Raw genomic sequence first — 16392 nt, forward strand, 5'->3', positions numbered from 1 at the left:
GCTTTGACGGTTTGCACCCTGACAATTTCGACTTAAATGGCTCATACTATAGCAAAATAGGGCGCTGGTCTAGAATCCTACCACAACGTTGAAATGATTATTAAGCAATGCATAATATGTGGGTTAGGGTGTCGGTTAGTGTTTGGGTGTGGGTAGGTCAAGTAATATTGTTTAACACTATTACTGGACTCACCCAAACCCAAACGCTAACCGGCACCCTAACCCAAATAATGTTCGTTGTGGTAGGATTCTAGACGAGCGCCCAAAATAGATCTTAAACGAACGCCGGTGTTTCCATCAGAGATTCAATCAACACCTTTTCTCGGTCGCGTAATTAATCTATGCGCTGTACTACACAGCAATACAGCATAAAGTCGTAACGAGACGCCAGACTTGCAATTCAGGACTTCTAACTGAAAGCCGCTGTTTGTTTACATATCACTATTTATTACGCACCTGACTTTACACGTCATTAAGCTTAATTTGTTGTCAAACATAAGAAAACCAAAAACTTTGCTGATTTTACAACAACTAGCTTAAACTGCAAATATTTAATTTTTATCTCGCGAACCCCAACTGAAAACGCCCATGAAACAAAGTTGTAAACAATTTTTATGTTGTTTGATTTCTATAGTCTCGCGCCAAATCTAGAATTCAATTAAATCTCTTTGAGGTAATCCAATTCTGCAAATCTGCATTACAATAGTTGAGCACGTCAACAAAATAAAATAATGTTTCACTTGCTTTGTAACAAATTCTTCAAGTCAGTCCTTGTCATGAAAAGAAAACTATTAAAACTGGTAAATTGTCTGACTACAAGCAATAACTCAACTAAAAATAACATAAACACAACATATCGCAAGCAAATTGTTTTGTGTGCAAAAATTAACATAAATAACCCAATTTTACAAATAATTGCTTAAAAAAAACACTTCATTTTAACCACGGTTATTTGTCTGAAAGACTTAAGTCAAGTCATTTTTCCTAAAAGACTTAAGTCAAGTCATTTGGAAGCATAGGGACCAAAGTGCGAGTCATTCACTTGAGCCATTACAACACTGGTCCTCTCAAAATAATATTGCTTCTGTTTTTAGCTGTTTTATGGCTTAGAAAAGATTAAATAATACTGTAATAATGTCGTTTGAAACCCAAATATATACCAGCAACCCAAATGGAGATTTTAATAAATCTGTTTTATTGGTTGGTGACATTGAAGAGAATAATATGATGCAATTTGCTGAAATGTTATTTAATGAGGCGGATAAATTAAATCAAGATCTAACAGTAAATATCGCTAAAATGCTACCACTAAAAGGTAAATATTATTACTTGTTTTATTTTCTAAACAGTTTGTTTTTTTCTAAATATATATATGTTTTTTTCTAAATATATATAAAGACAATAATTAGTGTCAGTTTATACCCAAAATTTCAAACCTTTGGCCCCCAAATAATAATATTCAAAACTCTGACTTTGAAAGTTATTTTTTTATTAATCTGATTGTATAAAGTTAATCATAAAAAAGTTTGCTTAAGTTAAACTTGATCACTTTGCTGATAATTAGTAGCAAAAATAATTCTCTACATTTTATTTCAACTGGTTATTTTAATGAACTTATGAATTTTGTCAGATGCCATCAAAGATTGGATGACTTCATCATTAATAGCAATTTTTACTGACTTGGGCAATGTAGAATCGCTCAACAGCTGCAAGGCTTCACTAACATATGCCCCTAAAGAGTATTTTCTCAACAAAGTTCTATTTGTAGGTAAGTATCTTTATAATTACAATTTCCTTGTTTCAAAATGTAAATAATATCATAACGTTTTTCTGTTTTGTGTAATGGTTTATGTTTTTACTTTTTTACCTTGTCCCCTAGCCTAAATTGTCTTTGTTTGCAAGAGTGGGTGTACACAGTTTTCTCCAGCGGTTTCCCAAATTTTGGACTTGAAACTTTTTGGTATTTAAATGAAACACTTGCGGTCTCTTAAAACTACTTAGCGGTCACCCAAACCAAACCCTGGGTGTACATCTTTATACATGTTTTAGGATACAGTAAAATAAAAAGTATACAGATTTACCTGTAAATGATGTATGTATAGTCAGTTGCTTTTAATCCTTTCAACTTATTTGAATTAAAAAAAAATACTTTGTTTATTCAAATTATTTCCATGTTAAATGATGGGCGGATACTATTTTTAGGTTAATCAATTCATTTATTGCAATATTTTCTGTATTTCTGCACTACAATTAGGTAATTCAGGAATACATAATTTGAAGTATATATATGTTTTAGTTCCTGTTATACTTGCTGTCATGATTTTAGTTTTTTACTGCAAACTTAACAGCAAATAAATGTCATGTCTTTATGCTTTATCAGTATCTTGAATTCCAGGTATCAACTTTAATTCAGGCAACTCATGGTGCGTAGAACCAGAGGAACTGTCCAATCTTGCCAGTGAGTTAATGTGCCCTGTTTTGTGGGCAGACCTTAATCACCAAACCAGCTCAGAAACTTTGGCGAAGCAAATTTTAAAGAAGTTGAAGTTATTGACATGCGACGACATCAATGTATGTTCTTTGTTACATACCGGTGTTTTAAGTTTACAAAGTTCTTGACGTTTTTAGCATCTTTCGTTTTTCGTCTGTATTTCTTTTATTTTGTTGTTGTAAAGATTGAACTATTTATATGGTCTGAAAAATTATTTTGGGGACATATTTTGTTTTTTTAATAAAAATATACCCCCTATAAAATATACAGCCACCGCACCCCCGTCTAGTTTTTGTTGTTCTTGGTGTAAGTACTGTTGTTAAGTTCTGGGTTATGATCCGCGGTCTTTTTAGGGATTTGAACCCCCCATTTGTCAGCACATGAAAAAAGACAAAAATCGAATTACATCACACAACTTGTTTTCTGTCTATTGCTTTATGAGTTAATGGCAACATTTTCGAGATGTTTCAGTCCGGACGCGATCCAATTAAAAATCTTTTGCATGCGTCATTGTTGGACCACGCACGTCACAATTAACGTACGTGGATCGCTATATGACTTGCTTTTTATAAAGAGCAGCAAACAACATTAATTAGTCTGTACGCGTTTGAGACAAGTCTTTTATTTCTGCACATTCATTCGAACAAACAAAATCAAGTAAATTTCGAACTACTACTGGATTGAACAACATAAACAAAATATTTGTCAGAAATATGCGTATTTTCGACAAATATGGTAAATCACTGCAACGTAATTAAAAATACAGTTAGTTAAAATATTAGTCCGTTTTTAATCCATTGGTGAAATATAATGCGTTGCCGTGTCCTTGATCGCATAGGCGTAGCTAGGCCGCAGGGGCCGTTTCCTCCCATAAATATTGTAAAAATATTTTTTCTAGCCTTTATGAGCAGTTCCACAAGAGTCGTTCTCACTGTTGCTTCACAAACGATGTAGTTAATATTACGTTTGCTATACTTATTAAGTAGTTTTACTACTTTTTAGTCATTTTGATTTTGCTCTTTGAATGATTTTTCAGTATTGCGCTCAGTCAGTTGCTGCTCAAAACGGTTTGCTAGCATATTTATTTGTGTTACGGCAGTTCATACAATGGCAAAAGCTAAACAAAAAAAGTTCAAACTTTCCAAAAATTTATGGCTGGCTGCGTCACTGCTTTTGGACATAATGGAGTCAGGGGTGTTTGACGTCAAACACAGGAAGTCGAGTTTAGGAAGCTAAGTGCGGTGTGCAAAAAAAACTGCAGGTCAAGTCATAAAGATAACAGCGTGCGATGTCTAGCTGGAAATGACCGCAACTATTTCACGAAGCTTAGCACTAGCCATCGATCAAAACCGAAAATGCTCTGCCATCACGACAGCGCAGCACCACCAGGCCACTAGGCCGGTAAAATCGCATCTTACGCATTTGCAGGATCAGCTATATCTATTACGATTTAGCATACGCATTGAAAAAGCACAGTAACAAAAAAGAGATGACAAAATATGTTCGTGATACAACTTCGTACAAGTACATAAACAATATAATTTGTTCAGGTATCTGCTAACTGTGACCAAAACAATATTTATGTCCCATGAAACAAATACTGTTTGGTATTTTGAAACGCAATACTGGGGCCTAAATTTTACTTTTCAACGGGTAAATTTAGTTTAAAAAAATGTAGTCCTGTTATTAAAACGTTTCGTTTTATGAATTTGAGAAACAAAGTTTGAACAGTATGCAAATCCAGCAACTGAAGTGTTTTTAAATTCACAGTGTTTATACCAATAGTTTGTGTTATAATTGATTTAAAAAAAAAACATGACTTGTATACGTCAATTGGCAGCCTTATGATTTGTAATGCGGCGATAAAACATTTAAGCAATAAAAGCAAACCCTTCACTAATCGAAGGCGCTTTTACAAAACCGTGACATTTCTCAGCGGAAGTGTGCCTTAATAACAAGGCATTCTACATGTTTTGTCTGGCCAATCGTTTGGTGACATTTCCTTTTAAGACTAACTTCGTATTAGGTTTAACTTAGAAGCAGCGTTGGTTTACGTGATAAGCTCGTGTATGAACGTGGTTGCCTTTAAAAACGCCTTAATCGCTGCTCTATAAATATGGCCCAGCAGTTATCCAAACAGAAAAACACGGTATTCCTCTTCGGCTTTCACACTTGCCGATTTGATGAAGTCACAGTCTTCCATTCAAATCCTTGCCACATTCCTGTTAGATATCATCACAGCTTCACCGCGAAATTTTTCTTTCCGTTGTGAAACATTTCTTCAACTTTTTGAAGGAGATTTTCTGCCCGCGGACAAGTACCTGGGTTTTGGACTGTACGAGGGCAGTTTTGTGTATTGAACCTTGCTTTGATCTGGAAGTTCAACAACGAAAAACGTGGTTACCAATAGGCTAAGCTGGTGGTAAAACGATTAGTGTTTGAAAATATCTGGTGTATTTAATCCTTTAAACCAGGGGTCGGCAACCTTTTTGTAGTCGCGGGCCAAAACCAAATTCAGAAAGGTCTCTGCGGGCCGCACAAAATGTTGACTAAGAATTATGTTATTAAAATGTTAAAACTACCGTGAATCAGGCGGACCTCGGATCTTTTTTGCGCCTAAAAAAGTGTTTAATTACATTTAAGGGGGCAGTAATAAAGTATTAGCACGAAAAGCGAATAAAATACGTTTGTTTGGTTTCAAATCCGAGTCCACACATCGTTATCCATACAACTAATGAAAAGTGTAATAAAACTACTTTGAGGAAACGCAATAACAATAGTTAATCTAGTTGAGTGTTTGTTAACCTTTCAAAGTCGGGGCACACCTGGCGAGCGCGATTTATTTTGGTATGACGCCATTTCTTGCAAGTTTTCATTAGCCTACATTGCCGACAATAAAAAATAAAAAAAAAATGCTAAAAAAATATATGTCCAATATTTGTGAATACGTTTTCCCTTTGTCCGCGACGCACTTGGCAGCCTTCCACGGCACAACGGTAGAGAAGCGCTAATCTATATTTCAAAAGACAGCGTCAAAACGTAAACAAACCGAATAGGGAAGGATCATTCGCGAGAAGCGCGAAAATTTTTCGCACTTACGTAGTTAAAATAGTTAAAAAGTATTTGAAATGGAATCGTGCCTAGTTTGTCAAAGAGGCGGCGGGCCGAATGAATTTCATTGGCGGGCCGTAGGTTGCCGACCCCTGCTTCAAATGTTAACAGGACTTTTTATTAGGTTTCATTGTTTACTCTGAATGATCGTAAATGTCCCCGCATTTTAAATACTAAAAGTTAAATAACTGAGAAATGTTCTTTCTTTTTTTTTAATTTAAATCTTGTTACAAATTGCAAAGCCTACTAAAATATTATATTATATTATTATAAAATGAATTGAAAATAAGTCTAGTCCTTAATGTGAATTTATCGTTCTACATACGTTCTAAAACAGAAAAGTGTGGCAATTTTATTAAAAGGATATGGTCGAAAACTACTTGTGTTCTTCTACAGCTTGTTTACATTTCAAACATATGCTGACGAAAGAGAATATACTGACTCGATATCATGAACCTTGAAGGGGAATTTACGGTTTTCACGGGAAGTTTTATATGACGAAACACCATAGTGATTGGCTCACGCCCTTAAAACCGCTGGACAACGCCCTGCTTTCGAAACTTTGAATGAGAAAAACATTGTCTCGTCTAAACCAGCAGGATCGGACCTATTTTGGGGGATGGGACATGAACATTTTCTTAATAACATGACATAGTATTTGAAGTTATCTTGCGAGAGCGTTTCGTACGAACTGGTGCGCAAGTACGCAGCTAACATTAAATTGGCAAAAACCTTTACTTTAAAAGGGCAGTTGACCTATATTATTAAAATATTATCACATTGATCTATATTTAGCGAATGATTGACAACTCAAGTCCTCGACCCCAAAATAGAACAGCAACCATTGCGTTTGTCCTGTTTAAAAGTTACCGAAGTGTTGCTCACGATACGATTACAAAGCCACCTGCATGCAAAAACCTATATATTTGCGCAAAAGTTGCCAAAAATTTGATCTTGTAGAAAGTCTGGCCAAAGGGTGTTTAAACCTTGCGGCCTTCGCGACCAATTCGAGCAGCCCGCGAGACCTTTTTAAAACAAAAATATTTTTTCGGTAAGAGCTTAAATTGGTTTGCACGTTCTAAATTCGGACAGTTCGAAGCAAATTACAGTCATAAAGTTGTGAAAATACTTTTCAGAACCAGAGTTTTGTAATCCGCACAATGTTGTTTCAGTTAGCACAAAGTAGCCTACAATACCAACACAAAAAAACAAAACAATTAAGAAAGTACGGTCGCGTTTTAAAGAGTTCTTCCAAATCAACCCGGTTTGAAAAAAGATTCCAAATCACCCGGTTTTTACCTGAAAATTGACGGATGGTTGCCTCGTCCACGTCCAATGAGCGCAAGAGACGCATCCAGAAAAATCTGAGACGACAACTCAGCTTGAATTCGTCTGTTTCTTCAGGTGGCCATTGCAGGAAACTCAGACCGCAAAACTTTGTCGGAATTGGACTGTCTGGTAAATTATTCTAAATATTTAACCCTTGGTAAGGTAAATATCAAGATATAATGCATAAAATTTACTAAAGCCTATATAGCCCTACTGGTTATTCAGGTGATGTCACTAGCAAAATATTTTGAAAAAAAACGTGGACTAAAGTTAGAGATGATCCAAATGCTTAAGCAATTTCAAAATTTAAACATTTACAAGTCCTCAGAATGTTACAAGCATGTCAATATTATTGTAGGACATCTTAATTGGTGAGCGTTCTTAAAAAATGTTTCACTAAAGTTTTACAAAAGCTATACAGATTAAACATTCTTTAACTGTGATTTCTATTAAAACATAAAAATAAAACCCTTTTCACGAAATCCACGTGATAAAACAATAAACTTTCAACGTTTGCTCCAAATGCACAAAAAATGCTTTTTAAAAAATATATATTTTTTTAAATAACTTGATGCCTTTTTACCACCCCCAGAAGATTGGGTTGGATTTTCCGAGCTGTCCCATTAATTGACGGAGTCATGGCGAAACTTGCGCGAAAAATCACAAGTTCAAACAACCCGTGACAATTCGAAATTTCTCAGTCGCCAAAAATTTGTTTCCTACTGTCCAAATAACAAAGGACCCACCGTCGAGCACCAAGGGTATTATCCTCATGTTTTTGCCGTTGGGGTCCAGGTGATGAGCCATCACTACTTCGTACTGCTTCCACGACGAAACTGTGTACTGATGACTGAAGCACACGATCGTCTGCCGCGAGTGATTTACCGATTCTGCACAAGCAAATACAGTATACAGTAAAACACTGTGGCCACGTGTCGGCAACCTTTAGCTACAAAAGGACCATTTGGTCTTGTTTTCGCCTTTAGCCAAAAATATTGAAAATGGCTTCGTTCCCATTTAGTTTTAGATATTCTAACAATTATTTTAGTAAAACAAAACATATTTAGTTGCAGTATTTTCATAGCTCTATGGCCCGTTGAAAATAGTCTTGTGGCCCACTCCTGGGCCATGGCCCACAGTTTGGGAATCAGTGGTCTAAGTCCAACCTGCCCTCAAAAATACATCTTATCTAAACCATTTTCTAAACGTGTTTGGCAATCGTGTTTTACCGTAACGATGTTAAACCTTCTGGAAACCTAAATAAGATCTAGACGAGTTCGGGTTTAAGACGATTTAAATTAATATTGAAAACGTTTTGTGTTCAATGGGATACTGGCTCTACCTAAAATAAAGCCCAACGTATACGGATATGATTTGAACTAATGTTTTACAGTTATTGCAGTGAGGTATGTAAGACGACACTCATAGTTTACCTAAATAAGTTCGAAGCTGTATAGGGGTAACTTAATTGATCATCGATACTTCCAGGTAAGGATTTGACATTTTATTCCGATTGGACAAAATTACCACAATTTAACAAATATCACGATTTTATGGCTACCGTCAAAGAAGCAAAATAGATTTAATTGAAATGTTGGTACTTTTATTTCACGATATTAGGCCAGAAGTTTGCTTTGGTGTTAGAAGCTTAAATTTAGGTACTATTTTCTTAATACATTTGCCATTGAAGGTAGAGACTACGGTACTGCGTTGAATCACAAATCTTGTGTGAAAGTGAAATTTCAACATCAATTTGGAATCCGGCGGCCGATACTTCCCGAGTATCGAACGTGTAGGCCTACTGATACTATCACATAGCATCTGGTATCGGCACCCATATATTATCAGACATCCCTACTTCCAGGTTGATGAAACAAAATGTTTTTAAGCTTAGCTTCGGCTGTTAATTTACTATTTTCCGATTGTAAAGTAACCGTTTCAAATGACTTGAGTAAGGCCATTCGGACAAATGACTTGACTTTGAACTAAATCCCTATGTTAAAGACTTAAATTTAATTTAATTGCCAGTAAATACGTTTGAGTAAGATTAGGTTATTTACTGCAATTAATAAATGTAAAAACTGTAACTTGCTAATTTATTCGTTGTTGATGTGTTTCTATGCGAAATATTGTAAAAGCGTAATACAATGAAAACCTATATCTGATAATTTAGGGATATCCGATGATGCCAGGAAAATAATGCCCAGGATGTAAAGGAAAGCAGTTAAGTTTCGATTGGCAATTTACTTTTACACTTTTCAATTTTCTTAATTTACGTTTCAACGCAGACAACTTATTCGCAAAACCATGACTGAAATACATTTGTTAGTTTGGCATTTACTTGGATCGGGAGCACCTCTACCCTAGTAGCCTATAGGATAAATTCTTATATACGACAACTCAGTGTTGTAAACAAGTCATTTTGAAATAACTTAAGTCCAAGTCAAGTCATTTAAAAAATAACTTAAGTCCAAGTCAAGTCTTTTGCAAAAATAACAAGTCAAGTCCCAGTCCAAGTCATCGGTTGCCCAAGTCACGTCCCAGTCAAGTCATTATGAGAGCAAGTCAATTTCAAGTCATGTCATTAACATAAAAGTAAACTGTTAAACTATTAAAATTGGTAAACTCGTCCGATTACAAGCAACAATTTAACTAAAAAAACACACAAACGCAATATAAAGCAATAGGAGTGTTTAATGTGCAAAACTTGAGATAAATTCAAATGAAAAACACTTAATTTACTCCCAAGTTATTTGACAAAATGACTCAAGTCCAAGTCAAGTCATTTGTCCAAAAGACTTAAGTCAAGTCAAGTCTTTTTGGTCAAAGGACTTAAGTCAAGTCAAGTCATCTGAAAACAGTGACTTAAGTGCACTTAAGTCACGTCAATGACTTAAGTCATTACAACACTGCTACAACTTGTCATAAGGCGTGGGATAAGGCGTTATCTATATGCGGCTGTTTCCCACGATAGGATACTCAAAAAGACATGTCGTGGAATTAAAGAAGCCGCTTTTTTGCTTGTGACACATCACACGTTTTTCTAGAGTTAGACCCTACGTTGTTTTCTATTTATATTGATTCAGCAGTATCGGTTCATATATTAAGCCCTTGTGGCATTTCGCCAACGCTTTCCTGGCCTTAATAAAAATAATTTAAAAATACTGAAATAATGATGTGCCATATTAGATTACACCCATGGTAGCCATCTAGAAAACAAACCAAAAATAAGTATAATGCCATTTTTTAACTAACTTTGATATCTACTGGCAATTAATGTTTATTTAAAAAAAAAAAAAGTCCTAAATTGCCAGACAAACATCTTACCTGAACAATAAAACTCAAAGCTTAAAAACTCGAATAAAACTAGGATCAGAATTTTTTTAAAGGAATACATATTTCGCCTATACTGGCATCGTCAGTTCCGTAAGGATTGACTCGCGTTTTTAAACTTTGGGCGTTATTGTTAATATACGCGTCAGCGGAACAGTAATCAACAAACAGAAACCTGCTGCAAATGGTTTTGGATTGCATAAAGACACGCCCTTTTATACATCTTACCTTCTATAGTTTGTGATGGACTTACTCCCGTTGGTCGGTCTCTCTCAAACAAGAAGCACCTCAGTTGGAGTTTGGTTTCCAATATCGGCAAGAGATACTTTTCAACCCAGTCCATTTGCTCAATGTGGCAAGAAATGTTGACGTCGTACAGATAGTTATCTGAATAGAAAAAGTCAATTTTGTGAGAATTTGTGCTAATGTTTTTACAAACCTTGACTTGACTTTAAGTCTTTCGGGTAAAATGACTTGACCTTATAGTCGATTGGTTAAAGGACTTGATTTCAGCTGAAGTCATTTACGCAGATAACTTGACTAAAATGTAAATGTTTAACCAAGTACATTGAGAATAGCCTAATTGCTCATAAAAAAGCGCGTTACGATTCTGCAGGTATAATTTTTATTTTTGATCAAAACATCCAAAACTCAAAACTTGGATTTGACATGTTATGCCTTAACTTGGACTGGCACTTGACTTGCTATTTGTTAAAAATAACTGGCTTCGATTTAAGTTGTATTGCTAATGACTTGACCGATACTTAAGTCATTTCAAACAACAATTCCTAAATTCTGGTTCCGTAAAGTAATTTAAGAGGCCACATTATAGTTTCGCGTAGGCCTACCAAGTAAAGTTTTGTAAAATCCAAAAAAATTACAAATTGAAATTTCATAACTTAAACCTGCTCGTAATTTTGTTAAATGCACGTGTAAAGAATCTTACCGTTTCCGTTTGACTGGCACGCATGGCTGGAGTTGGTCTGCGCTGCGTCTTCTATTATTTCCACGACATTAGTGCTAATCGTTTCGGCGTTGTTTTGCGTCGTAGCTGTCGAAGAGCTGGACTTGTGGCTACTTGTTCTGTCCGCTTGCGCCCTTTTTCGCTTCCAGAACATTCTCTGCTTCTGATGGCTGCAGTCACGACTTTTGCTTTTTTGTTGTGAGCTCAACAGACTTAAGTGGCACATTTTTTTCTCTGTTACACAAAAAGACTGGCTTTAAGTGGTAGCGAAACTATGACGGCAAAAAACGTTTTGTTATACGCATAGGGCGTGTTTCTAAAAAGCTCGTTTAGATTTGAAAATATGTGGCATGTTTACGTCTGCGCTTGACACTCAACACGCATTTGTTACAGCACAGCACATATATGGCGTAATTCCTACCAACCCAATGACTCAACTATATGTTAACTTTTTTTAAATTATCCTCACACAAACAAACGTATCGCAGTCCGCATTAAAGCTACTCATTTCTTCTTTCAAGTGTGGCCCAACTGTAGAACGTGGCACCGCATCGAAAGTCTCTGTTGTACAGCTTCCTGACAAACAAATTTCGGTTCCACGAAATCCCAAGTAAACGTTCCTGCAGTCTCAGCCACAGGGTTGTTTGCGTATCCGCAAAGCTTTGCGACTGATTGGAAATGCTCGTGTGCATCTTACGCAGCCAAAAAAATTCCGCGCTGTAATGGCTTCCGCTGTTCGGGGCGTGCAATTCAATTCAGGGATGTTGGCCGAAGGGGGGAAAGGGGGCATCTTGCTCTCCTTATGGCAGGAGTTCTTAAACTGGGCTCCGTGAAGTAGTTTTAGGGGGTCAATAAACGCCTATTTAAAATATTAGGGTGTTTGAAAGTAAATCAATATATCAAAGAAAAAAGTTTAATTAAAAACAAAATGGTTTTGCACTGACTGTATTAGGACTCCATTTCAGTTTCACATTTTTTGTCCGAAATCAGCAGAATAATGAAGTCTATTTGTATTATGACGTAAATGTATGACGTCATTTTAATTTTTTTGCCCAATGTGGTCCACGCGTTTAGGGTTCCGTGGTAAGAAAATTTAAGAAACCCTGCCTTAGGGTAATAGAATTACCAATCATCAAACGAATTGTCCCCATTGTCGTTTATATCGCAAACGAACATTTTGCTGAATATTACCTTATTTTTCTCTGTGGACAATGTTTGTCTGTACAGCCATGTTTAGTTTTCGGTGCCTCCTCTTTAAGCTTTTTTGCTGCTCGAAGTATTGACGAGGGAGGGAATGGTTTCCGGCGTCTATTCACCCTTATAAATGTCACGTGGTCCCAGTGCACGGGGGGCTATACAACGTGGTTTGGTTCACGTGTAAGCTAGTCAACACAAGTGATGGAAATAAACGCGAATGGTCCGTAACGGTCTTCCGGTAAAATATTTTTTGCACGTTTATATGATGTGTAGGTAAAACGAGTTTTTTCCTAATTTTTTGTCAGTCCATTCCGCTAACTTTTTCAATGTATTTAAACAACGATTCAGTTGCGTATTTCTGAACTCTTAAGATTAATCGTTTTAGACGTCCCGCTATGACGTAAATTCGTGACGTCATATCTGAAATTTTTATGCGTTCCGGTAAGATTTTTTTTCTCTCCCCCCACAAATAATAAACATGTGATATTTCTCTAAATTTGCGTTTTGTCTGGTGATTTTTTCAATCCGAAGCGCATATTACCGTTACTTAGTTGGCTAAAGTCATATCCATGAACGATATATAAGATCAACGTCATTTGATAACTTTTATCTAACTTTCTTTACATTAGGTACTTACAGCTACAACAGCTACCTTCAAAAAGGGTATTACTTATTACCAAAATTAGTTGCCCTAACCAGGATTTTAGTGCAAGCAAGACCACGACCTCGATCATACCGATATAATATATGTTATGATAGGACTACCATATTTTCAGCACATAAAAAGAGGACATTCTTTGGCCGGCAAGTAAAACGAAAGTAGAATTGTTACTATTGAGTTTAATGATGTTTTAAGCTGATTTTCGGGATGTTTGGTTGTTTTGGGATTCTTAGATTAATTTTCGATAGGAAATTAGGTGTTCCTGGCCGACTCGAGCGCAAATATTGATCTATTTGTTGCGAATTTTGCTGTTGGCGGCTACGAAAAAATCCTACGTTTTAAAGTGAATAATCACACAGCTTTGCTTTATTAATGGGCCTTTTTACATGTGAGGTACGGCTGCAATTTTTCTGGCGCTATGTTTGCAATAACAATCAAGAACAGGGGTGGACAATTATTTTTAACCGCGGGCCGTATGAGAAACTTAAAATGTTGTGGTGGGTCAGGTCAAAAAAAAGTTCTCAAAACACGCAAAATGACGCCATGCTCTGACGCTATAAAACAAATAAGCTAATACGTTTGAAGTAGTTGTGCGAAAATGTGTAATTTAAGTCAAAATTAAAGAAAGTCAAGGCATCAAAAAAAAAAAAATTGCGACTATATGGGTTTTAAAATGTAAAGTTTAATTTAGAATTAGAGGGGCATGACGCATTGAACACTGCTAAAAAATATACATTGCTTGATATATTTGCGTTTATCAAGTTGTGGGGCGCGTTGACCCAAAATTAATCATTAAAATAGCCTACGTAAAATTTCGCACAAAAAAAATGAAAATGTTTTTTTTTTTGCTTTTCAAGGCTTTAAAAAAGTTACCGATATGTTACTTGCGGTACAACGGCCATATTGCAAAGACGACATAAATGGGGAGAAACACACAAGGTGGCATTCACTAAGTAGGTCGAAAAAATGTGAATCAGTATAATGTTTCAGAGTTTAGAAAACGGTCTGTATTTCGTTTATATTTTAGTCAGAAGCGCAAAAGATATATAAATATTAGACTAAGTTTGTTAAACTTTCGTTGGAGATAGTGCCACAGTATATATGACGCTATTTGTCTGTAAAGATGCCGAAACATCGCGTGGAACATACATGAATGACAGAAGAGTTTCGCGCAAATCGCGAAAACAGTTTCCGTTCTAGTTTTAAAACAGGCTTAAAAAAGCGGTTGGCATGGTCATGAATAGATTCGTCCCGGGAAAGAGTGTTTACGATACAACCAAACATGTAGAAACTCATCCTTGTTTTTGCTTATGTATTTTAAGGAAAATAGGCCACGGGTCGGATTAAATTGCTTGCCGTATGTTGCCCAGGTCTGATCAACAAGGTAGGGCTGGTAGGGCAATTTGTTGTTGAAAAACCTTTAGCCTACTAAACCAGCAATTCAGCATGTTTCATGACTACAATAATTTTTTTGGAAATAAATACAACGTCTCGCCTAAAAGAATAATTGAAAGTGTAACTAACTCGAAATGCGAAAAAAGAGGACATTTGGCCATTTTCGAGCGTCCTCGAAGGACCATTCACTTTTCTTGAGAAAACAGGACAAATTGTTCTAAAAGAGGACATATGGTAGGCCTAAGTTATGAGCGTTGGTCCTAACTAGGCTACTTCAACAGGAATCACACAACGATTTTATGGCTTATTAAGTTAAATTATTTATGTGATACGTTATTCAAAACTTCCGCAAAGTAATCTCTATTTTGCGGGAACGTAGCCTACCTATTCTTACACAGCGAAGTCAGCGCAATTCGTTTACGCTTTAAATTTTAAACTCTTTGTGGCAGTGTGGCTGTCATAAGAAATGCACGTATAATCTTCAATGTGTACGGTACAGTAGAGCCTGGGCTCCAACGTACACGGTGTGTTTTGTTGTCGCGACCATACTGCGCGGCCAGGAAGCTATCACAGCTAATTCAAGAACGTTTAAGCTTCCCGACTCGCAGTATTAAGTGGATTTTCAGTATAAATATCCTCCAAAACTTAGCATATTTGCAATAATTTCAAAAAACAAATTTAACTCAATTTTATTTTAATTTTAGTAGTTCCCTTAAAATAAGCAATTGCGGAAACAGTTTTAAAATATTAGAGATTATATATTTAGAACACAGCGTATCCTTTTTTGTTGATTTTTCAGTTGTTTACAGATGTAATTTTATGTTAACATTTCATTTATCAGATTTACATAAAGTTATTCTAAAACGGAAAAAAACTCAATTCAGGGGATTTTTCTGCGTTATTTCCGTCGTGGTGGAAATTTCGTCTGGTTTTAAACTCTTGCGAAAAAAAGGGTTTTTGATTTCTATGCTTTTTGTTTAATAATATCATAACGTCATCTGTCGGAAATCCCCGATTTTACTTCTTCATTTCCAAAGTTGCACCTGTGTAACTTATTTGGCCTATTTCCGTTACTTTTCATTTTTCAAGATAAAACAGGGTAACACTAATTTACGGAATGATGAATGGTCGGAACGCTCACAGTTTTATTAATGAATATAATAACACTTGACCCACCTTCACCCAAACGCTAACCCCCACCCTAACCCACATATTGTGCGTTGGTTTAATAATTGTTTTAACGGGGTAACACTTAAATTAGTGAGCGTTCTGACCATTCCGACCATTCATCATTCCGTAAATTAGTATTACCCAATAAAACATTGGTGCAATGAAAATGTTGTGCATCCTTGTTGGGTAGAATATTGTGTTGTTACTCTTTAAGGACTAATTTTACGTTTGTAAGTTTTGAAAGTCTTGTTTGTGTTTTCTTCACTTTTGTTTAATACAAACATCGCAGTACGACTTGATATTACTTTTTAAAACTGCTGCCGGAAAAAAAGGCTGTTAATTTTAGTTAGTGATGGTGATTTTCATAATTTAATAAGTACATAGTGAGACCGCACCGCTCATTCGCTCTTTTCTGTTCGAACTAATGTGTTTGTTGGTAACTATAAATACAGTAGCAAAACTAGAAAGAAATTTTATGGAAATTAAACAAAATGCCAAAAGGAATCTAATGTTACTCAATTGTGAGTAAAACATTTTTGGCCGAGTGCTTTTTAGTTATATGAACTAGAAATTAAGGTCGTTTTAGATCTTGTCTTTGGTAATTTGAATAGTCATTTAATAAAGCAAAGTGAGATTACTTGTTGTAGATTCAGGTTGCCACAAAGTAATTGAATCTTTAAAAGCGTTCCAATTTTAGGTCTTTAAAATCCTACAAATGTTCTTTGAATGTCGTTGAATTTT

The 16392-nt window shown here is 35.8% G+C and overlaps 2 protein-coding genes across 2 annotated transcripts; one reads left to right on the top strand and one right to left on the bottom strand.

The window, feature by feature from the left end:
- The first annotated feature begins 1132 nt into the window (after positions 1 to 1132).
- Positions 1133 to 2693, top strand: LOC146145593 (uncharacterized). Its single transcript, XM_083390354.1, has 3 exons — positions 1133 to 1315; positions 1631 to 1768; positions 2396 to 2693. Exons 1-3 carry the CDS (start codon positions 1135 to 1137, stop codon positions 2617 to 2619), a joined length of 543 nt encoding a protein of 180 aa, XP_083246480.1. The 5' UTR covers positions 1133 to 1134; the 3' UTR covers positions 2620 to 2693.
- A 1007-nt stretch (positions 2694 to 3700) lies between these two features.
- LOC146145594 (uncharacterized) lies at positions 3701 to 11455 on the bottom strand. Its single transcript, XM_083390032.1, has 5 exons — positions 11211 to 11455; positions 10493 to 10651; positions 7678 to 7821; positions 6902 to 7057; positions 3701 to 4864 (listed from the first exon to the last, which is right to left on the bottom strand). Exons 1-5 carry the CDS (start codon positions 11452 to 11454, stop codon positions 4773 to 4775), a joined length of 795 nt encoding a protein of 264 aa, XP_083246158.1. The 5' UTR covers position 11455; the 3' UTR covers positions 3701 to 4772.
- Between the last annotated feature and the right edge of the window lie 4937 nt (positions 11456 to 16392).

This window comes from Ascidiella aspersa, chromosome 5 (assembly GCF_963924565.1).
Source record: "Ascidiella aspersa chromosome 5, kaAscAspe10.2, whole genome shotgun sequence".
NCBI lineage: Eukaryota > Metazoa > Chordata > Ascidiacea > Phlebobranchia > Ascidiidae > Ascidiella > Ascidiella aspersa.